General features: G+C 42.6%; 1 protein-coding gene across 1 annotated transcript in view; it reads right to left on the bottom strand.

Moving 5' to 3' along the window:
• The window catches only part of EIF2S1 (eukaryotic translation initiation factor 2 subunit alpha), a 344,364-nt gene that overhangs the window by 41,901 nt on the left and 278,205 nt on the right, over positions 1 to 24,258 (bottom strand). Inside the window, exon 6 of the mRNA XM_044073507.1 lies at positions 6,327 to 6,470. Within this exon, the coding sequence (XP_043929442.1) occupies positions 6,327 to 6,470 (144 nt within the window). The remainder of the gene's footprint in view (positions 1 to 6,326; positions 6,471 to 24,258) is intronic.

Here is a 24,258-nt window from a genome sequence, read left to right as displayed (position 1 = left end):
CTTGCAGAAGTAATAGCCAACAAAAAAGCAGTCTTCCATGACAAGTATTTCAATTCAGCCGTAGCCGCAGGCTCAAAAGGTTGTAGAGTAAGTTTTTCCAACACAAAATTGAGATCCCAAGCAGGAGTAGGAGCTCTACGTGGGGTCTTATATTCTTTGCCCCTCTAAGAAACTGCTTGAACAAAGGATGCGAAAACAATGGTGGGTCACAATCATAGTGAGCTGAAATTGCTGCAGCATGAATCTTAATGGAAGAGAAGGACAAACCTTTGTCCAATAACTCAGTAAGATATTGAAGAGCCACACTCAAATTAGGCTCAGAAATCTCTAAATTCTTTGCTGCACTCCAAAATAAAAATCTCTTCCATTTTTCTGCGTACACCTTCCTTGTACTAGGTCTTCTGGCTTCCATAATCACATTTAAAACTTGTTGAGGAAGTTGAGACCTGCTGTGTTTCAGAACAGAATATGCCAGGCTGTTAGATGAAGAGAGTGAAGCTTGACATTGAGCAGGTGACCGTCCTTCTGAGATAACAGATGTGGAATCAAAGGCAAAGGCCATGGAGGCTCCTTTACCAGACTCCTTAGTAGTGGGTACCAGTGTTGCCGAGGCCAATCTGGAGCTATTAAAATCATCCTTGGCTTGTCTTGTCTGACCTTTAGAAGCACCTTTGGAAGAAGAGGCAGAGGTGGAAAGGCATACACATGAAGATTTTTCCAACTGAAGGCAAGAGCATCCACTTTCCAAGCTGTGTGATGAAACCCCTTTGTGCAAAACTTTGGCAGCTGGTGGTTTAGTGGAGAAGCGAACAGATCTATGTCTGGAGTTCCCCATGACACTGTCAATTTCTGAAATACATGAAGATCCAGTTTCCACTCGTGGGGATCCATGATTTGTCTGCTTAACACATCTGCTAAGGAGTTCTGTGCTCCTGGCAGAAACCTTGCCTGTAGAGTTAGTTGCAAGCTGAGCGCAGTTTCCCATAAAATCATTGCTTGCCTGCATAGAGGATAAGAATGTGTTCCCCTTGTTTGTTGATGTACCACATGACAGTTGTGTTGTCTGTTAGAATCAACACCTGCCCTGGAAGAAGTAACTCCTTGAAAGCCATTAATGCAAATTGGACTGCTAACATCTCCTTCATGTTGATATGTAGATGCTGAAGTCTGGCAGGCCACTTGTCTTGTATCCACTTTCCATTTAGATGAGCTCCCAAGCAATGTCCGAGGCATCTGTCGTTAAAATCTGACTCGCCTCTGGCCGGGTCACAGAGAGTCCCTTGTTTAGGTGACATTCCTGAGCCCACCACAAAAATTCTTTTTGAATGCAAGGTATTATTGGAATGACAGTGTCCAAATCCTGGCAGTGCTGTGTCCATACATTTTTGAGATACCATTGCAGCTTCCTCATATGCAGTTTGGCATTGGGAAGCACCAGAATACAAGATGCCATGAACCCTAAGGCTTGAAGGACTGTCCTTGCAGTCAGCCCGGACTGAAGAGATAATTGATGGAAGTAACTGGAAAGATTCTTTTGTTTGTCCGGGGTTAAAAGGCCATCTGGGCTGCTGTATTCAGTCTCACACCCAGAAAGCACATGTCTTGAGAGGGTACTAGACTGGACTTTATTTCGCTCACAGAATACCCTAGGCATCTTAGCACTGCTATGACATATTCCAAATGCTGTAGAAGGTTTTCCTTTTCTTGAGCCAGAATCAGGCAGTCGTCCAAATAAGGATAGATTTGAATTCCTTTTAGCCTGAAGTAAGCTATCACTGGAGCCAGAACCTTTGTGAATACTCTGGGCAGTAGATAAGCCAAAGGGCAATGCAGAGAACTGATAATGAGAATTTCCAGCTCGAAAACGCAGATACTTTCTGCAACTTAGTCTTATAGGCACATGAAGGTAAGCTTCCTTGAGATCTAAAGTTACCATCCAGTGATCTTTGCCCAGCAGAGGTAAAAGCTGTTGTAACGTCAACATTTTGAACTTGGGAATGTCCAGATAAGTGTTGAGGATAGATAAATCCAAAATTGGTCTCCACGTGTTCCCCTTCTTTGGTACTAGGAACAGGCGAGAATAAAATCCTAGGCCCCGTTCTGGTACAGGGACTGGCTGAATGGCCCCTATTTGGAGTAACAGAGAAATTTGCTTGTGAGCCTCTGTCCTTTGTGGAGGAGGAACGTCTGGCATACCTTTGAAAGGGGGCAATGTATGGAAATAAAACCTGTAACCGTGGTGAATGATATCCAACACCCATCTGTCTTGAGTGATTAAATCCCAATTTTCTTTGAAAAGAGACAGTCTTCCTCCCAAAGGAGCTGCCAGACGAGAATCTACTGGCAGCTGAAAAGGCAGGTCATTGGGTTTGTTTACGAAAGGACTGACCCCTGCCCTCACCAGAAGTCTGAGCAGGTGAACCCCCTGTTCTAGGCCTAAAAGAACCTTGAGCTCTGCCCCTACCACGTCTAGACCTACCCCTAGACTGGGAATCATAAGCAGGATATGTCCATCCCTTAGTAGGCCAATTTCTACTAAACTTGGTGGCTGCACCTGCAAAAATCTTTAACAGTTTGCATAGACTTAGCTTTGTCCTCCATTTTCTTTAAAACTGCTTCCACAGGCGAACCAAATAACACATCAGACTGTAAAGGAGCATCCAAAATCCTAGTCTTAACATGCTCTGCTAAATTCTGATCCCTCAACCAGGCATGCCTGCGAAGAACAGAACTAGTGGCAGCCACCCTCGAGGAGGCCTGCACAGCATCAAAACCACATTGCAAAGAATGCTTACCCACTTGTTCAGACACATGAACTAAATCCAGCAACTCTTTACACTCTATGCCTTCCGCCAAAGCATCCACCTTAGATTTCAATTGTGAAAGGAGATAATTTTGATATTTTAGCATGTGAAACTGACAATTCAACGCTCTCATGGCTAAAGTGGAAGAAGTATACACTTTCTTTCCCCACCTATCCAAAGCCCTTGCCTCTTTATCAGTGGGAACTGGATTTTTAACAACAGAGGCCTTAACACCTTTAGGCCCCTGAGAAACAGTTTCCGGGTCTGCCCTAGGACTCTTAAACAGATACTTATGAGCTTCAGGCACCCTATAGTACCTATCAGGTTTAACAGGGGCAGGAGGCAAAGAATCAGGATTCAGGGAAGCCTCTGCAAAAACATCTTCCACCACATTCAACACAGGAGGTATAGCTAAGGGCCTATGCTGGGGTAAAAATAAGAATTCCCTAAGCCTTTTCCTGGAATCAGAGTAATCTTGGCCTTCCCATTTAAAGTGCTCCCTCATGGAATGCAGAGTCTCTGAAAATGAGAAATCCTCAGGAGGAGAAGCTGTAGGAGTGGAATCATCCACATCAGAATCAGAATAAGGAGGATACTCCTGCAAGTCTTCCACAGAAGACTCAGAAGCCTCTGAACACTGTTCAAAACTCTCAAACTCAGGTTCCACCCTAGGCCTCTTATCAGGAGGGGGCATGGAGCCTCTAATCATAGTAATTAAATCTTCTGCCATTTTAAGCATATGTTTCTTAGGCACAGAACCTGAAGTGCTAGGAGAAGCCCCCACTGAAGCTAAACTTGGCCTACCTCTCAAAGAAGTTTTGGAAACAGAAGGAGAGGCTCTAACTACCTTGGGAAGAGAGGGAAGAACAGTTACCTGAGAAGCCCCCTCAGCCTGGCCTACCTCCTGAGAAGGCACATCCTGTAACAGTAAAGTCTCTACCTGAGACTCCAAAGAAACTCCTGGCAAAACCTCTGGCTCCACTGAGCCTTCTAAAGAACCGGCGTCCGGGACTGCGGTTCATCAACCCTAGGCTTTGCAGTTTTGTCCTTGCGCTTTTGGACGAAGCGGCGCCGGAGCATCCGGCGGCATTTTATAATTACAACGCTTCCCAAACACTAACCTGGCACAGTCTAACCTTCTCTTAATAGTGCGTTTGTTAAATCTAGCACAAGAGCGGCAACCAACAACGTCGTGCTCAGGCCCTAAACAAGGTATACACAAAGTATGGTAATCCCTATGAGGTATCTGCTTCCCACAAGAAATACAGTTATTCACTTTTTCTGACATCCGGTTAAATACTGAGGCAAGAAAAAACCAAAATGTTCCCCAACGGGGTACTTAGCCAACTTTGATTCGGTCTGAAACTCCGACTTCGGAAAGTTGTCAGAACGCCAACCTGCACTCGCAAAACTGCTTCTGCATCGGACCATGCGGCAAAAAAGACTGAGGATATGACGTCGGTCATGCGCATTAGTACCCTGACGTCCTGACATCAGTCTAATGCGCCTTGACCGACGTCAACCATATACTTTGGTATTCGGGCCGACTGGACAGCGGACTACCCCAATGGTTAGGACTGCAGCAATGTGGAATGAAGAACATCCTGCTGTTCTCAAACACATACTCACTGTTGTCGTATCAATGACCATTTCAAAGAGATCATGTAACTGCACTATGCTCTCACAGTCTACACCACTCAAAATATCCACATTTATGTGGACTTATGATGCCCAATTGTGAAGAAACAAACATGTAGCAAAAGTAATGTACTCCAACTTACTGTCCAAACATGCATGCACTGCCCACCTGACAAGCTATATCAATGATTACTAATTGTGTTATTTAACTGCCCCATACTTTCATACATAGCCTGCCTCCCACAAAAATGCCTCCTCCTCTGCTTGCTTCTGATGCTAAAATTGTGAAGAAATTAAAAGAAACAAAGGAAGAATGGCCACAGTAAATGCATTTCAAGTTGTTTCTTTCAGGCATATATGCAACTGTCTCTAAGCCCTAGCCAATCAAACTAAATCATTTCACTGTGACCATATAAAACGTGCCCTTTGACTTTATACACTGACTGCCCCATTAAAAATGTGTGCGTGGGGAAAAAAATGAAACAAATAATGGTCATGGTAATGATTTCAACTTGCTGATGTAATTCACAAGCACCCCACCCAATCACTGTAATAAGAATAAAATAAATTACAAATAACACAAATAAACGGATTGCTGCAGCGTGCAGAGTGTACTGTTACCACTGCTCACATATAGCTTTGTAGTCCTGCCTGTATTTGAAATTCTAAAGACAACTGAAAGAAAAAAAAAATCAGCCATGAAGACTAGACTGTTTACTGCTCTTGATTTCTGCAATCATGACTAGAGATAATTTAGAAAGCACTAATATTAGCTTCTTGCAAACAATGGAAAACATGAATCACGGATTAGCTAGATGCATGTTGTTACTATGTGAAGGGATCAAGTGCGTCATCATGCTAGTGAATAGCATGAAGTCCACTTCTGAGTTCTGTTTCCATCTCATTCTAAATGGAATCGGTAGAGTAATTATTTTGTTAGTACTACTAACACACTACTGAAATAATCACCCTGCAGGAGTCCTGAACATGAGAAAAAAAATGATCCTACTGATTTAAACCAAAGATACGCAAAAATGAAGGTAACGTGACCCATGGCTCTGGCCTTTTTTTCATGGTGCTAATATATCAGAACCTAACCTATTGTTAACAGGTTAAAAAAGTTATAATTAAGAATATCGGTTCTAAAAAAAGATTCAACTCATCCATTTCAAATTCTCATTTGTCTAGGTTCCTTTCATTCCTGCTAAACTTTTTTTGTAACTGCGGACTACTTTCTTACTCTCTAAATTATGCTCCTTGCACAGTGCAGTATTACACACCATACCATCTTTAGACAGGTTTTCTCCCAATATCCACTTGCATACACCTTCCTCTCTCACTTTAGTTGTTTCTCTCTTCTCATCTGCAAACTTTGTGACTTGCTTTTAAACAAAGATAACATTCTGTTCAAATATTTAAGTATAAACAACCTTCTAAATGGCTGTCACTGTCACACTAAATTTAAGCCTACTAATTTATCTACCCATATTACCTCCCATATTTTTGCTTTCAAATTATCTCTTTCCCTTCATTTTTGTCCAGAACGTTTCCAGCCTATTGACCCCAAGCAATTCTTACTTATCCCAAACAATTCCTCATCCATAATGCATCCACAAATACCTTTCTTTACTTTTTTACCTTCCCCTTCTGCTGTATTTCCTGCTCTTTAATCATTTATTCCCCCCTCAGTCCACTTAACGCTGGGGTGGAATAAGAGAACAGCATGCTTACTACAGAAAGCTGCTAAAAGTAAATATCCATTGGGGAAAATAATTTTAAAACATTACAAAGTATGGCTAAAGAATGGAAAAATAAGACAAGCTCAGAAAATTAAGAAATTAAATCTCTACAATAACTCAACTGAGCGATATGCAGGAAGCTTACCTCCATCTGCACATTGAAGACACCCCTCTTCTCCTCTATCCTCTCCTTGATTACTGCCATGGCTTGGTTTAGGATAGAAAGGCCTTCAGTTCTCTCCAGTGTTGTGGTTGTCATTACATAACGAGGTGGGGCAATTAAATTGATCTTCAAAAGAAAAGTGATAAATCAATTTTAAAGCAACAAAATGCAAATGCAAGCTAATATAATTAATGCCTTAGAGTGAAAAGGCATGCATCTGGACCATTTATACAGTCTAGAAATTAGAACAAAGAACAGTTTTGTTAGGAAACTTACCATAACAGTATTTGTTTGAACAGATCACTGTTGCAGTAATGCTGACATTTGTGACATATCCTGCCAAGGATACCATACGTCCAACCAGTATGCCAAAGCTGAGGTGTTACTTCTTTATATGCCATATGTCTGATCTTAAACCTAATTGTGAGATCTATGCACTGGTACACAAGGGAAGTATGAGTGTGAAAATCCTCAAGAATTTACCACAGAGAATATGGAGGCTTACAAAGCAGAGGAAAGATATGAATAAGTGGGCAGAAGGGGAAGAAAAAGTAAAAAGGGGTTCCACCTAGGCAAAAGGAAATACAGAGAAGGCATGGGATGGAGGGTGCATATATTGCAACACTGATCTAGTTGAACATCTACTATTATGATAAGCTCTTACACAGCTCTAATAATTTCATCATTAGATCACTGTCGCAGTAATTCTGACAGATGGCATGATTTCCAAACATTTTAGACAGGCTGGGAAGGGAAAAAGAGAGAGTCCTGGAATCCAGCAATACCTGATTTTGCAAATCCAGTTCTGGCTCTAGAGAAGGCACTAATCTTGTAATGCTTTGTAAAATTGTGAATAGAAGACAAAGTATCTGTCTAGAATATGGATTTGGAATAAAGCTTTTTGAAAAGAGCAACAGAAAGACAATACAGCCATTGCAGAATGACCTTTGAAATCACCCACACAAGATTTACCATGGAATGAATATCAAAATGAGATGGCAAGGGATACCCAAATAGAAATGGTGCGTTTGGATACCGGAAGATCTTACTTTTTACCTGTAAAGGAAAAGAACTGATCAGATTTCTTGATTTCTTTAGTTTTGTCCAAATAAAATCTTAAGATGTCTGAGGCCATTAACAAAGTAATTATTTTACCCTTATGTTGGTTGTTAGAAAAAATGCTGGAAGATGTATGACACACTAGTTCAGATACAACTTAAGTGACTTCCATAGGCATACATGAATGGTTAGTTCCAAGGAATACATTGTCCTTCTGGAAAAAAAAAAAAACACAGGAAAAGTAGACTAAACATCAGGACTTGTGACTCAGAAATGTTTTTAGCAGAGGTTAAAGCAAGGACTATTTTCCATGTACAGTATTTTAAAAAGGCAAAAGAAGCTGGTTCAAAAGGTGGTACAGATAATCAAGCAAATAATTAGCGTCCCAAGGAGGAATCAATTGTAGAATCTGCTTGACTTCAAAATATAAAGAAAGAGGTAAATCTATGAGAAGACAAGTTGAGACAGCTAACAAATATACCTTAATGGAAGTGCATGCCATACTCAAATTGAGTAGCTCACACAAATATTGGAGGACAGAAGGTATCCCTACTTGACATGGATCCAACCCTCTCTTTTGGCACCAAATCTTTTTCATTTAAATATATACGGTTTTCTAATTGCAGGTTTTCTAGCCTCCTTTAGAACCTGTTGCACGTCCCTGGAATTGAAAGTTTATCATTCATTTCGTGATTCTCAGAGTTTTCAGGTTTAAGTGAATGAGACAAAACTAATCCATCCTGTAGGTAAATATGTTGCGATTGCCCCTGGCTAGCTGGAAAAGAAGAGAGGACCCAATGTTGTCTGGACCAAAAGGGGCTGTCACCAATAGAATTTTGAAACTCTCCCTTCTGAATTTTCAGCAGGACTTTTTGAATAAGAGGAAAGGCACACCAGCATTTCCCTTTCCAAGTGTAGGAGAAGACATCTATTGCCCAGGCATTCTTTCAAGGAGTCCTGTACCAAAATATTCTGAGCTAATGTTACAGACTGAAGGTGAAAAGATCCACCTGTGGGGTACCAAACTGATGAACAGTCTGAAGGAAGACATTCCTGTTCAACATCCGTGTGTGTGTGTGTGTGTGTGTGTGTGTGTGTGTGTGTGTGTGTGTGTGTGTGTGTGTGTGTGTGTGTGTTGGGGGGGGGGGGGTCAGCCATTTTATCTACTTATGTAATTTGCCATGTTGTACTGCTCTGAATGGATGTAAACTGCTATTCATCACAGCCTTTTTCTCCAAGCAATGTCCCACACCATCACTGTTAGTCTGTATGGTGGGGACGGGGACTGTGTCCCAGTGTCTGTTGATGCATCATATGACAGCTGTATTACCTGTCAGAACCTGAAAGAGTTCCTATTTTTATCTCTTATGTTTACATTCTTTTTCCTGTCCTTTTCTAGAAATAAACCTCATCTTGAATCATTTTAAACAAGTCCCCGACCACTATGCTATCTGATGCATCTGTGGAGACATTTTGAAGAGGAGGATTTATTAGAAAGGGAACTCCTGGGTTTATACTGAGTGATCCAGTGTAGCTTTTTTCCACACAAATGACAAGATAAAAATGGGGAAAGAGAGGATGACAGTGCTATATCCATATGGATTTTAGACACCACTGAATTTTCCTCATGTACAGTCTGGCAAATGGGGATCATGTGATTGGTAGATGCCATATACTCAAGAACTTTGAAAATCTCTCTTGTAGAAGTCAAATATAGGTTTGTCAGAGGCAGGCAGAAAATAGTCTGTCAAGAATAGCCTCATCTGAAGGGAGAAAGGGCATCAGGAGAGAAGATTAGAGAGGACAACCTAGGAACGCCAGAGAAGGTGGAGAAAGAAGGCTGGACTTGCTGAAATTCTGACTGTAGTCTATGATCTGAAATAGACTGGCAGTGAATTATATGTCCTACAGAATTTTGAGAAAAGAAGTGGTTTGAATTAGAAAATTGTCTATGTAAGGGTAGCTTGCAGAATACTACAAAAAGGGCTATACACTTTGTGAACACTCTTGAAACAGTGGACAACCCAAAGGCACAGAATCTTAAGAATATCCCATGAAGACAGATTAAAATGGGTAGGTAAGAGTCCTTCAGGTCTAAGGTAGACATAAAAGCTTTGGGAAAATCAAAGAAAAAAATGACTTTGGTGAGTCAGCATCTTGAATTTCAGAATGTTAAAAAAATGTGTTGAGAACAGACAGATCCAGGATATATTTCCTCATACCTTCTTTTCTTGGGACTAGGAAAACCTGGAGTAGAAGCACTTTTCTTTATGAATTGGAGAAACAAGTTCTATTACTCCTTAGTGCAAAAATTCTGATAAAATCGGATCAACTAGAAAACGCTGGTTCCAAGGTACCTGTGAAATAAAGTACTGGAAGGGGAAAAAAATTTCCACTGAATGACGAAAAAGTGTCCGTTATGACCATTCTCCAAAGGGAAGACTGAAAGTCTGTTTGGAAGACTGGAGGGGGAAAAGGCTGAGAGAGAAGTGCTTCAAGGAGAAGGGGTGTAGTCAGTAGCTGGAAGGTTTATCCTGGAATGGACCTTTTGCTCTCTTGACATCAGACTTGGGGATGTCCTGGCATTTCTTTTTGGATTTCTTTGCTTTTTTGCTGAGTGAAATTCTTATGGAAGAAAGGGACTGGCTTGGAAAACAGTTCTGGAACACGGGAAGGAAAGAAAAACTGTTTAATCCCCTGTATAATTTTCTCTCATTTCAATGTTTTGAAAATCTATGCAGAAGGGGAGCAAAATGGGAAGCCTTTAGCTAAAGAAGCATTTTAAAGCTTTACTTTTATATCTTCTTGTACAAATGGACGTTTAGTCAAAAGTACCTTTTCAGCAGAAAAAACAAGTGGTTACAGTGCGGAAAAAAAGCATTTGTCACATCGTATGAACACTTAATAGAAAGGCATGCAACTTGAGAGGCAGAAGAAAAAAATTTTGCATTGTAGTTTTGGTATCAGTCAGAGATATAAGGGTATAAATTTCTTTGTGTTGTCAAAAATAAATAAAATGGTACACTAACGTGTGTATAATAATTAACAGCATGAAAAGCTAACGCAGCTGATGTGCATACCTTTTCCCCCATATCTATCCATAGCCCTTCTATGCTTGTCAAACTGGAGAATAAAGGAAGACAGGAATAACTTTGAAGGTAAGAATTGTGATTTTTGTACAAGCATGACTATTACAGTAGGTAGGAGATTAGCAATGAAGATAGAAAGATGGAAAAAAGTTGGAACAATATCCAACTCCATCTGGAGAATGGGAAAAGGGGGCTGATGATGATGATTACTCAAGAGTGTCAGGGACTTTTAGTTAGTGCCAGGGTTTTTTCTGGTGCAGGTGGTTGTGACTCAGAAGTAAGTGGAGCTGAAAGGAAAGTCTTCTAAAACTTCAAGAACAGGAGGGGCAGGAAAAGGTTCTGGACTTCCATGTGTAGGAGACTGAGACTATAACATCTCTTTTGAAAGGCAAAGAGCTACAATGCATCATCATCTGAATGGTTTCTCCAAAAGGACAGCTCCTCCTGAATAGAGTCAAAGGACACATCCAAAAGGTCAGATTCTGGTTTAGAGGAAGAATCTTCTTCAGAAGATGCATATTTTTTTTTTTTTTTAAGAATAGTAAATCGAGTAGATGCAAACAACTGAGAGAGTTTACGAGCCATAAGAGAGAAACAAACTTGGAGAAAAACTATCGCTTTTGCTCTGCATCCCTGGAAAAGTACAGTTGTGTACACTTACCATAAATGTAGATGTTCGAGTGTATTCACTGTTGCAGTCATTACATTTGGGTAATCTGCTGGCAGGTTGCCCTCAGTCGGCCTGATTAACAAAGTCTTGGGTCCTGCGTCGGTTGTTGTCCCTTCTTCCATGACGTCAGGGGTATTGGCAGAAAAACTGAGCTGATTCTCAACAAAACATATCCTTATGAGAAATTAAATATGGAGAGGAGCAAGAGAAGGCCTCTAGCTCTGAGACTCTCCTGGATGATGTCACTGCTACTAGGAAGAAGGGCTTCCCTGACAAATACTTCAGTTCTGCTTTCAACACAGGTTCAGATGGAAAGCACAGAGTTATTACAGGAAAACAGAATCCATAACAGGTAGCCCCAATAGGATGGCACCCTCAGAGAGGCTTTACAAGCTTTCAGCATTGCTAGAAATGTTGGTGAAATCCTTGGTGGAAATTGGAGATGACTGCTGGAATAGGTGCATTGGAAGTCTCTACATCTTGTTGAGTCATCCACAAAAGGAATCCTGACCACTGCCTTTGTAGATGTTTATGGTGATTTTTTTTTTTTTTTTTTTTTAGATAATTTGAACCACCATAGATGGGTACTGCCAGGTGACTGGCCATCAAAGTAACTGGAGAAACCATGTGGTTAGCTTGAGGGAATGGAGATATGGGTGATGTTCATCATACAGATGGGAGAGAGACCTCGACGAGGTTCTAAAATAGGAAGCTTCATCATCAGGCGAGGCCACAAGAAACTAAAACTTGTTGGGGCCAAAATGGTGCTATGAAAATTACTTTGGCTTTACAAATTTTGGCTTTCAATAAAAATGTCGTTATTATTGAGATCGGGGGAATATGTACAGTAAACCCAGACAACTATGTCACAGGATACATACATACATACAAATGTTTCAAGCATGGGCATTAAAGCCCTTCTAGCTTGCCAATATGCCAAAACACTTGTTCCCATAATAAATGTCCAGGCTGTTCTTTAAAATATCTAAACTAGTACTTGCTTTAATGTAATTTGGTAGTCTGTTCCAGGCATCAGCTACTCTGTCAGAGAACCAATTAGTACACTTCTCATTCCTATATAATCTTCTACATAGGTTATCCGACGATTCTCTAGTACTTTTTGATAACCCCAAACATTCCCAGAGGTAGTTGCCACTAAATGCCCTATATACCTGAATAAGATCTCCTCAAATATCTGTAAGAGATGCTGTACAAGTTCAGATATTTTAGTCTTTCATAATAACTTAGATTTTCACATCCATGGATGCCCTTAGTATATTTCTGCTGTACTCTTTCCAATTTATTCATGCTTGTTTTTCCTATAGGGTTTCCATATTGTTATTGCATACTCAAGTTTGGGTCTAATGTAACTAACAATGACTTCTATATGTTTGACTTCCTAGACTTTATAAATGTTTTTATACAATCTATAGTTCTATAACCATCATTAACCAATTGGTTGATATGATTAGAAAAGCTCGTAGCTGAATCTACCCAGGTCCTTCAATGAGTCCACAGTTTCAGCCACTGTGTGCTGTATTAAATATTCACTTTTCAGTTTATGTCTCCCAAATATCATATGCTTAGTTTTGATGTATTTATCAACATATTATTCTCCTGTGCCCAAATGGTCAATTTAGTCAAATTATTATGCAGACATGCCTTATCTGTAACACTTGTAATCAGTTTACCCAATTTCAGGTCATCAGCATATAGACTGTAGAACACCTCAGGTGAAAATTTAAGGTCTGAAAGATTCAATCTAAACAAGTAAGGGCCTAGTACAGAGCCCTGTGGGACACCTTGACTGTAACCAAGGATTTCACCTGTCCAGTTGGTGTGTGATACTTGCCATGTTCTATTTGTAAGCCATGCAGCTATACATCTTATCAACAGTACATCAATACCTAGTTGCACTAATTTATTGATCAGTGTTTTGTGCATGACCCTGTCAAATGCTGAAGTTAAATCTATATAAATCACATCACAGCACAATTTTTTATTCACAGCTGTTATTATATTGTTATAGAACATCATGTTACAGGTGGTAATAGATCTATTTTCAACATATGCATGCTGATATATGGTTTCAAGTCCCAACCTATCCAGTTCTGACAATAACTTATCCAGTATTACCTTCTCCATTATTTTTCCACAACATGAAAGTAGACTTAAGGGTCTATATGATTCTGGGTTTGTCCTACTCCCCTTTCCCTTAAAGACAGGTTTAATAAGTGCATGTCTCCAATATTAAGGAATCTCCCCATATTTATATGACCTAGTGAATAACAGAAGTAATGGCAGTGTAAGTTCTTGATTAAGTGTTCTCAGGTCATTGCTACTTATTCCGTCTCCTCCCTGCGCTTTGTTTGGATCCAGTTTGCACAGTTCGTTTTCAATATAATCTAATTTGATTCCAGTATCTGGGGTTACCTGGATGTCACTAGGACAATTTACCACCCCTTTTGTGGAACCAAACTGTTTTGCATAAGATTTTGTAAATATATCTATAATCTGTGTCCAAGAATAAATTTTAGAATCTGCACACAGTTTTATCAATTTGTGTATCTTTACTCCTTCCACATCTTATGTATCTATAAAAAAGGATGTCTGATCCTGTGGAGGGATGAGGAAAAAAGTTGCTGCACTTGGCATTCATCATGGATGAAAACAGGCTGCAAGCTTACCTGTGCAAAGGAAGATTGTCTGTATTGTAACCAGACTCCAGGACCACTCATGTGTGCGTTAGAAGGTACATGTTCAGCTTGTTCACTAGCAAGCTAGCTTTACTAACAATGTCTACTGATGTCAGAAAGCTGTGAAATTTCTACGCATTCCAATAACCTCATGGCATCCTAGCACAGGGGACAGTATCCCGCTCCCCCCTTGCTTGTTGATAAGCCACACTACTGAAATACTGTTGGAGTGGATAGCAACTGCACCCTATGGAATTCGGCCCGGAGATGTCTGCAAAACAAGGATGGGCATCTCCAGAATGCTTGTGCGTTAAGAGGTCTCCTGCTGAGTCTGTGTGTCTTGGGACATCTGTTCTAAGCAATGCCCCTCACCCCCACTACAAAGCAGATGTATCCATGGTGACTGACTGTGGGGAGGTAAGGTAAAAAGAGGCATCTTTTGTCTAGACTGCAAAAATTAAGCCACTAGTGGACATGCTTGCAAATCACCTTTGAAGTCTGGATAACCTGAGTCATGGGATGTAGCAAATGAAACCACTGTACTCATAGCCTCCTTCTCCTTTTTTTATTCTTTATGTTTTCCCCAAAATCTGCAGTGGTGCACCGGTAGCGTTGTTGCCTCACAGCAAGAGGCTCTCCTGTTCGATTCTTGGCTGGAGTGCGGGGAGTGCCTTCTGTGTGGAGTCTGCATGTCCTCCCCGCGGTTGGGTGGGCGTTCGAAAGACATGCATAAATGGGCATGCCTTCGTTGAAGGTTGAACGTAGAGCTGGCACCTCGGCGTTCGTGAAAATCTACTGCCAATCATTAGTGGACTGGAGTTCCGCTGTGGCGACCCCTAACCGGGAAAAGCCGAAAGACGAACAACAGCAACAACATGTTTCCCCAACATCGAAGACATCTGACAAAAGACATTAACACAGAAAAATTCTTGTTTATAACTTGCTCTCCCCAAGGAGATAAATGAAGTCCATTCTTCTTCTTTCGGCTTTTTCCCGGTTAGGGGTCGCCACAGCGGATCATCTGTCCGCTCATGACTGGCAGTGGAGTTTTACGGTGTCGAGTTGCCAGCCCGGCGCCCAACCTTCCACAGAAGGCACACACACACACACACACACACACACACACACACACACACACACACACACACACACACACACACACACACACACACACACACACACTCTCTCTCTCACCTAGGGCCAATTTAGAGTGTCCAATTCACCTACTGCATGTCTTTGGGATGTGGGAGGAAACCGGAGCACCCGGAGGACATGCAGACTCCGCACAGAAGGCACCAAATAAATGAAGTCCATTAATGTAATTTCCTTTCATTAGACAAATTTCAGAGCTGCATATTTAACATGTCTGAGATACTGATGCATGACACGGACCAAGCAAAACTAGTGCTTGTGCTCTCTTGCAGCATACACCTTGTGCATTTACTGCTTATTTTCAACAAAAAGTATGTTGTATGCAAAGCTTTTCTTCCAAGGATTCCAAAGGAACAAAGCTTTTGCACACTACAACTAGCTGCAAGTAAAATTAAAATTAAGGGTCTAAGGCAATAACATATATGACTCCATCCAAATAAAATAACCACCAGTCTTTTGTGATGGCTCTCACGTTAACAGCAATGCTACAGAACCAATTCTATATGGGCCCTGTCCTTTGTAACAGTGAGGGCTGCAGACTAAGGGGTGGTGGATCAGTCATCCTCAGCTGGCATACAGTGTCTAATATGTACAGACTCCCTAAAAAAATTCTCCTGGAGAAATAGGGTGGCCTAGAATAGAGAAAAAGAGCAAAGGGATGTTAGGGAAAGAAATTGCTGTAATCAAAGCCAAATTTCTCTTTTAGAAGTCCCTGACAAAAGCCTACAAGATCTAACCAGAGAGAACATTAAGGTGGAAGGGGTGAGCTTATCTGAGATCATTCTCAGCCTGATCCACCCCATGCGATTCAAGCATATTCCTGAACCTGCTGCTGCTACCACAGCACAGCAGAACAAAAATTTAATTTAAAGCAAGCTGTATGAAACTCTGCTACACAAGAGCATACAATGTTCTGTTTGCATAGATTTGCTTTGTCTTCCATCTTTTTAAGCACCTCTTCTGCTTTTACTCCAAACAAGTGGTCCTTATCCAAGGGTGCATAAAGTAATTTCAGATCTGACATGATCAGGGAGAGGTTGTTCCTTCAACCATGCATGTCTCCTAAATACAGATTCTGACACTGCTGCCCTGCTTGAGGCTTCTAGGGCTTCATATCTGCACTGTAATGACGGTTTAGCCATTTGACAAGAAAAGTTCAGTAAATCTGCTAACTCTTTCGAATTGGCACAGTCATGAAAGGTTGAAATCTTTTGTTTTAATAGTTCCAAGGTGTGTTATTGATATTTTAACATGTGGAACTGACAGCTGAGTGCTCTGATAGCGAAGGCTGCAGACATGTATACTTTTTTACCCCATCTGTCCAGAGCTCTGGAGTCCTTATCAGAAGGAATAGGATTCTTTGCAGAAAGTACAGTTGTGTACACTTACCATAAATGTAGATGTTCGAGTGCATTCACTGTTGCAGTCATCACACTTGGGTTATCTGCCTGGAGGTAGCCCTCAGTCGGCCCGAATACCCGAGTCTTATGATTCCTGCGTTGGATGCCGTTGCCTCTTCCATGACGTCAGGTAGTCAGCGGTATAAAACAGGCCGTCAATGCCATTACATCAGTTGTTCTTGCCCAAAATGTCAGGAGGCCCCAATATGGGAAGCTATTAAATGGCATGGAACACCTCCCAGTAAAAAGTAAATACCCCTGCCATAAAATATGTCCATAAAGAGGATACATAGAAGGATAGAGAAAGCCAGGGGGCTGGAGGGAGGGAAACTAGGACTGCAACAATGAATACACTTGAACATCTACATTTATGGTAAGTGTACACAACTGTACTATGATCTTCGTGTTTCACTGTTGCAGTCATCACACTTTGGTTGATTCCCAACGCTGAGGAAGGGTGGAGGCAGTGAAGAAGTATTAGAACTGGCTAGCAGGCCTTGTAAGACTGCTGTAGCAAATCCAGCTATGGATTCAGAAAAAATAGGTAGGTGGTAATGCTTGGTGAAGGTGTGTACAGAACTCCAAGTTGCAGCTTCCAGGATGTCCCTGGTAGGGAATCCCCTGAGAAATACTGTAGAGGTTGAGGTAGCCCTAATGGAATGAGTTCTGATCCCCTGTGGGGTAGGGTTTTCCATGGTGCTTGTAGCAGAAATGGATGCAGTGTGCTATCCATTTGGAAATGGTTTGCTTTGAAATGGCCTTGCCCTCTGCCCTTGTAGCAAGGCTGACTAGCAGCTGGTCAGATTTTCTGAAAGTTTTAGTCCCGTCAAGGCAGAACCTGAGCAGTCTGTGCATGCCCAAAGATTGCAGGATCCTTTCCCCTTTATTCTGAGGATTAGGTATATAAAGGTTGGCAAATGGATGGATTGGTTTAAAGCCAGAGTGGATACCACCTTGGGCATAAATGATGGGTTAGTCCTGAGGGAAACCCTGTCAGCATGGAAAATAACAAAGTGTTCCACAGCCATTAGTGCCTGTAACTCAGACACTCTTCTTGTTGAAGTGATGGCTAGAAGTAAGGCTGTTTTCCAAGAGAGGAATTTTAACTCTGCTGAAGCAGCAGATTCAAAAGGGGGAAGTGTGAGCTTCTCCCGTACAAAGTTAAGGTCCCAGGCCGGGGTGGGAGCTCTCCTAGGGGGGGGCTTAAATTGTTAGCTCCTCTCAGGAACTGTTCGATGAGAGGGTGAGAAAAGAGAGGTGGCTCAGTATTATAATGAGCTGACATGGCAGAGGCATGAATCTTAATGGATGAGAAGGATAGGCCTCTGTGGAATGCAAGCAAGCTCCACCCCCCAACACAACCCAAATGACACACAGCCCACAAACTCAGTGTGCCACTCAACCACAGCCCATAAGGCATGACGTACCCAACACTCTAGTCATAGGTGACTCTATAGTCAGGCACACTGATGTTCCACTCACCAGGCTAAACAAGGAGAAAGTTACTGTCAGCTGCCTGTCAGGTGCCAGGATCTGCCACATAACGCACGCACTCAGGTCACTCCACAACAAATAAAAATATGACACTGTCATTGTCCATGTTGGTGTGAATGACCTGAGATGTACCTCCCTGGACTACATGAAAAGAGACATGGAGGAGCTCTCCGATCTTGTATCCCAGGCAGGTATAAACCTAGCCCTGAGTAGCATCCTACCATCACCCAGAATGATACCACAGTACAAGGGCAAAATGATTGACTTCAACAATTGGCTAAGCTTCTGGTGTCATTCTAAGGGGATCCAGTATTTTTCTGTCTGGGACGACATGATCGACAGACCACGATGCTTTGCCAGAGATGGCCTGCACCTGTCGCCCTTGGGATTCCGGATACTTGCTAAGGCTCTTGCCACCCCTATAGTGCCTTTTTTAGGCAAGGTTCAAATGACAAATTCACCACTGTAACAGGTACAAGCAAGCAAAATCTGAGAGTAATGCTACTCAATGCTAGAAGTCTAAACCTCAAAATGCACTCACTCGAGGCACTCCTTAAAATGGAGAACATCGACATCTGTGCAGTGACAGAGACCTGGTTCAAAGCTCCAGACAGCATCCCCGCGCTACCAGCCTACAATTCATACCACACCTTTCGGCCACCTAACCCGGAAGAAAGCACTAAAGGTGGAGGCGTGTCCATATTCATTAAGGATATCCACACCTCCAGGCTAGTTGCACAGCATAATGCATCCGAGATTATCCAAGTGCAACTAACTCTGGGCAAGACCACAATCCAAACTGTAGCTTGCTACGGACCCCCCACCATGCCCCAGGATTCCCACTCCTCATTTCTTGATACAGTGGAAAGTATTAGGGTACAACCCAACAGCCTAATAATGGGCGATTTTAACTACTCCACCATTAACTGGGAAAACTACTCATGTACCAACTCTTTTGCTCAACGTTTTCTGGAATTCATACATTCCAACACCTTGTATCAACTTATTCACACCCCCACCACAGGCAGCAATATCCTAAACCTGGTCATTACCAACACGGGCAACCGGTGTTCCACACCAGAGGTCAATTCCTCGTTGGTCATATCCGACCACAAGCTAATCACCCTAGACATCCACATCCCGTCCCCACCCCCAATTAGGTAAACCACCACAAAAAAAGTCTCCAAAGCCAACTTCAAACTTAAGACAGAAGTGGCAAACTTCATTACACCCATGCAGATGCAGACGGACAATAGAGGTACGACTTCTGAATCCTACACAAATGAACCTTATAAGCACTTACGCGAGTGCATGGATCATGCTATCCCTAATAGAACCAAGATGCTATCCTCCAAAAAAAGGAAGCCAATCTGGTGGTCCTCTGCCATAAAAAACTCTACAACAGAAGAAAGAAACTGTTGCAAAAAAAAAAAAAAAAAAGAGTAAAATCCCATGACTGGAGGAACTCCCTGGTCAACCTCAGTAAGAAGCGAAGATCCCTCATAAAATCCTCCAAAGCTAGTTACGAAAACAAAATTGCCACTGACTGTAAAGACAACCACAAAGCATTCTACAGCTATGTCAAGAATCTCAATGGCAACACTCAGATCTGCTCTGAGTTACAGCACAATGGCACTAAATATACAGAACCAACTGATATTGCCAACATCCTGGCAGATAGGTTCAGTGCTAACTTTACACCCCCTCACCCCCTAAAGGGCCCATCTCTATACCGGAAGAATGCAAAGTTCCTGTAATCACGGCTGCACAGGTAAAAAACACACTCTCCAAAGCCAGGAACACAGCATCCATGGGACCTGACAATATCCCAGGCTGCATTCTACACGAACTACAGAATGAACTGGCACCCTACCCAAGTACCATGTTCAATCATAGCCTCACCTCATTCTTTGTGCCCACTGACTGCGCAACGCGATGGTTATCCCACTCCACAAAGGGAGAGCCACGACAAACCCCGGGAACTACTACCTCATTAGCCTGACGAGCCTGGTCTGCAAGGCCATGGAACGTGTCATCATGGAACTCATAAACAAAGACATTGGTAATCTCTAAACTCTGGACCCTACCCAGTTCGGGTTTGTAAAAGGCAGACCATGAATCCTAAACCTGATTGACTGCTTTGAAGCAGTCACCAAAGCCATAGATGAGGGTAAGGTGGTTCACACAGCTTATCTAGATCTCACCAAGGCTTTCAACACCATCCTCCACTCTGGAATTATAGATACACTCACTAAACTAGGTATAAATCCCTATGTCACAAGATGGGTTGCCAACTGGCTCATGGACAGAACCCACACTGTGAAAGTAGCAGACTCTAAATCTAACTTCAGACCAGTGACAAGTGGAGTACCACAGGGTTCAGTCCTGGGTCCTCTCCTGTTTGGAATCTACTTCTCTGAAGTACAGGCTAACACAGAAGGTCTTTGGTTAACAAAGTTTGCAAGATGACTGCAAACTAGGAGCCATAATTAAAACTCCTAACGATGTGGACATACTACAAAAAGGGTCTCACTGAGACAGATGTCTGGGGTCAAAGCCATGGCCTGAAGCTCAATGCCAAAAAGTGTATGGTCATCCCCTTTGGTAAACACTCTGTACCCATGAACTACCACATAAGTGGTAGTCTACTTAACGCCGAAAGTGCGATAAGACACCTTGGGACACAGGTGGACAGTAGTCTCTCCTTCGACAATCACATCGCCACAGTGGTCAGGAAATCCTTCTATGTGGCTCACCTCATCACAAAAGGTTTCTCACCCACAAAAAAAAAAAGGTCATTGTTCCCCTCTACTCATCACTCATTAGACCCATTATAGAGTACAACGCTCCTTTTGGTATGTATCTCAAGACATCTACAACAATTGGAAAGGCCACAGAAATACCTCACAAAGAGGATTACTAGCCTCAAACAGATGCCCTACGCAGACTGCCTCAAAAAACTCCAGCTTTACTCCGTCGCACATCGCCTACTCAGAGGCGATCTCTGCCTAACATACAAAGCTATGTCAAACCCAGAGCTGTTGGACATGCTCCACTTAAAGAAATCCAAATCCCTCAGAGCTACACGCTCTAGGGACCTAATCCTTGTCACCACAATAAACAACAACACATGCTGGAGGGACAGATTCCTGTACCAGAGACTTCCCATACTCTGGAACAGACTACCTATGTCAAACAGAGGTCCTCATTAGCACTCTTCAAGAAAAATCTTGATGATTGGATGGGAAATAGGAAATTCACCCCAGGGATCACTTCTGTGGCTCTGCTCGACAGGGGCACAAGAAAATTATTTTCTTAGGTGGCGAAAGCCAGGGTACCTTTTTGGCTAGGCTTATATAGGCCCTAGGGCTAATAGCCTAGTACCTACCTATGAGCAGCTCTGCTAGGTAATCAAGGATTAGAGGTAAGGTGGGCACGGCTATGTCCTGTCCTTTAGACTGATTCCAAGAACAGTATCTTTTCCACATTTCAGCATAGGATTTCCTAGTGCTAGGCCTTCTGGCTTCAAGGATGACGTCCAGCACCTGTTTGCTGAGGACTGCTGGTGGTGTATTGAAGGGATAAGCCAGGCTGCAAGGTTTAGGGTTTGCAGCTGTGGATGCAAAATCTGCCCCTCCTGCTGAGACAGCAGGGAAGGGGTCTGATGTAGGTGCCAGGGTGGCACTGCTGTCAGACTGCGTAGGAGTGGGTACCAGTGCTGGCGTGGCCAGTCTGGGGCAATAAGGATTGTCCTTGGCCTGTCCTGTTTGATCTTGAGTAGTACTTTTGAGAGGAGGAAAGGCATAAATTGAGAGGTTTTCCCATGTAAAAGTATAGGGAATCTACCTTCCAGTCTCTGTTGTGAGGACTCCTGGTGCAAAATATGCTCAACTGGTGGTTTTGGGGGGAGGCAAAGAGGTCCACCTCTGGTGTCCCCACCACTGGATTAGAAGTTTGAATGAGTTGGGTTCCAGTTTCTACTCGTGTGGGTCCAGTAGATTTCTACTTAAGTCATCTGCCAGTGAATTGGGTTTGCCTGACAGGACTTGAGCTTGCAGGTGCACTTGGTTGCTCAAGGCTGTGTTCCACAGGGCCATGGCTAACCTGCAGAGTGGGTAGGAATGAGTTCCCCTCTGCTTGTTCATGTACCACATAACTGTGGTGTTGTCTGTCTTTATCAGGAAATGTCCTGAAAGGATAAGGTATTTGAAGGCTGTCAAGAGCATGCTGTACAGCTAACATCTCTTTTTGATATGCAGGTGAATTTGCCCTGGGCTCCATTTGCCTTGAATGCATTTGCCTGCCATGTGAGCCCCCCATGCATAGTCTGATGCGTCTGTTGTCAGGGTTTGGGTGACGAGGGGTTGAGTGAAAAGAAGTCCCTTGTTGTGGTTGCATGCCTCTGCCCACCAAAGGAACTCTGCCCTTAGACAACATATGGTAGGAATCATCGTTTCCAGGTCCTGTGAATGCTGACACCAGAGATTTAAGCACCACTGAAGTTTCCTCATATGCAGTCTTGCATATGGAATTAGCAGAATGCAGGAGGCCATGAACCCTAGGGCTTGCAGTAGTTTGTCAAATAGCATTCCTCACTCCAGAAAAACAGGTCTATCTTGAAAGTTGTGTTCAAGCTTGCTCCCAGAAATACAATTTTTTTGACTGGGCACCAGTTGTGACTTCTTTTCATTGATGGTGTACCCCAGTGAAGTTAGGAGAGTCTTTTTACAAATGTCAGGTGCTGAAGTAGCAATTCCAGACTGTCCGCCTGAATCAGGCAATCATCCAAATATGGGTAAATTTGAATATTTCTCTGCCTGCAGTATGCAATGGCTGTAGCCAGGCACTTTTGTCAATACTCTGGATGCAGTAGATAAGCCAAAGGGAAGTGCAGAGAACTGATGGCGCATAGAGCCTGCCCTTAAACATAGATATTTCCTGCAAGACTCCCTTATGAGGATGTGCAGATAAGCTTCTTTTAAGTCTAGGGTGACAAACCAGACATCCTTGGCTAGCATAGGAAGAAGCTGTTGCAGTGTAAGCATTTTAAATTTTGGGAGCACCGAAAAGGTGTTGAACTGACAGATCCAGAATAGGGCACTAAGAGCTCTCTTTTCTGGGCACCAGGAACAGCCTGGAGTAGAAACCCTGTCTCCTTTGTTCTACTGGAACAGGTTGAATAGCCCTGATATCGAGAAGGGAAAGCACTTGCTTTTGAGTCTCTGCCCACTGGTTTGGAGGAAGGTCTGGCAACCCACTTGGGATTGGCAGTGAGTGGAAGTAGAATCTGTATCCCTGGGATACAATGTTTGGAACCCATCGGTCCTGAGTAATGGACATCCTGTTTTATGCATGAAGGGCGAGTTTTCCTCCTAGGGGTGCAAGTACTTGGGCATGGCTGGGAAGGATGATTGAAAAGTCATTGTGAACTTTTTCCATAAAAGGGTGGCTTACCACTCCCCCAATTTAGAGGTGGGAGCACTCCATTGTTTAGATCTCTGCATACCCTTAAGATTGTAGTCTTCGCGGTCGGTTTTCCCTGGGTTTGGACTGAGAAGGCCTGGGAGAGACTGGAAAGGACAAGTCTTTTGAAAGCCAGTGCCTACTGAATCTAAGTGGCTGTACCTGTAAGAAATCTTTGACAGTTTGCATAGATTTAGCTTTTTCCTCCATCTTTTTAAGAACTTTTGCTTTTGTGCCAAAGAAACGATCCTGACTTAATGGAGCATCTAGTAATTTTGTTTTGACAAGGTCTGGCAAGATTTGTTCCTTCAACCAAGCATGCCTTCTCAGTACAGACCCAGTGACAGTAGCCCTGCAAGATGCTTCTAAGGCATCAAACCCACACTGCAAAGTATGTTTACTAACTTGGTTTGCAGAATGCGTTAACTCTTGTAAATCTTTATTTTCTGCACTATCTGGAAGTAACACCATTTTTTGTTTAATTAGTTCCATAATATGTTGCTGGTACTTCAACATGTGAAACTGGCAATTCAAAGCCCGGATGGCAAGAGTTGCAGAGGTATATACCTTCTTACCCCATCTGTCTAAAGCTCTAGAATCCCTGTCTAAAGGGGTAGGGTTTTTGGCTGTATTAGCCTTAATGCCTTTAGGTCCCTGGGAAATGGTCTCTGGATCCACAGTAGGATTCTTAAAGAGAAATTTGTGAGAGTCAGGTACTCAATAGCACCTGTCAGGTTTCCTAGGGGCTGGTGGAAAAGACTGGATTCTATGAAGACATCTACCATATCCAGGACAGGGGGTATAGCTAGAGGCCTGTGCTGAGGCAAATCTAAAAATTCTCTGAGTCTCTCTTTGGACTTGGGTTATCTGTCTATGGATTGTTGGCTGACA

Source organism: Protopterus annectens, chromosome 6.part0 (genome assembly GCF_019279795.1).
Source record: "Protopterus annectens isolate FY-2018-M chromosome 6.part0, PAN1.0, whole genome shotgun sequence".
NCBI lineage: Eukaryota > Metazoa > Chordata > Ceratodontiformes > Protopteridae > Protopterus > Protopterus annectens.
The sequence above is the reverse complement of the archived record's forward strand: the minus strand, read 5'-3'. Positions and strand labels throughout refer to the sequence as shown.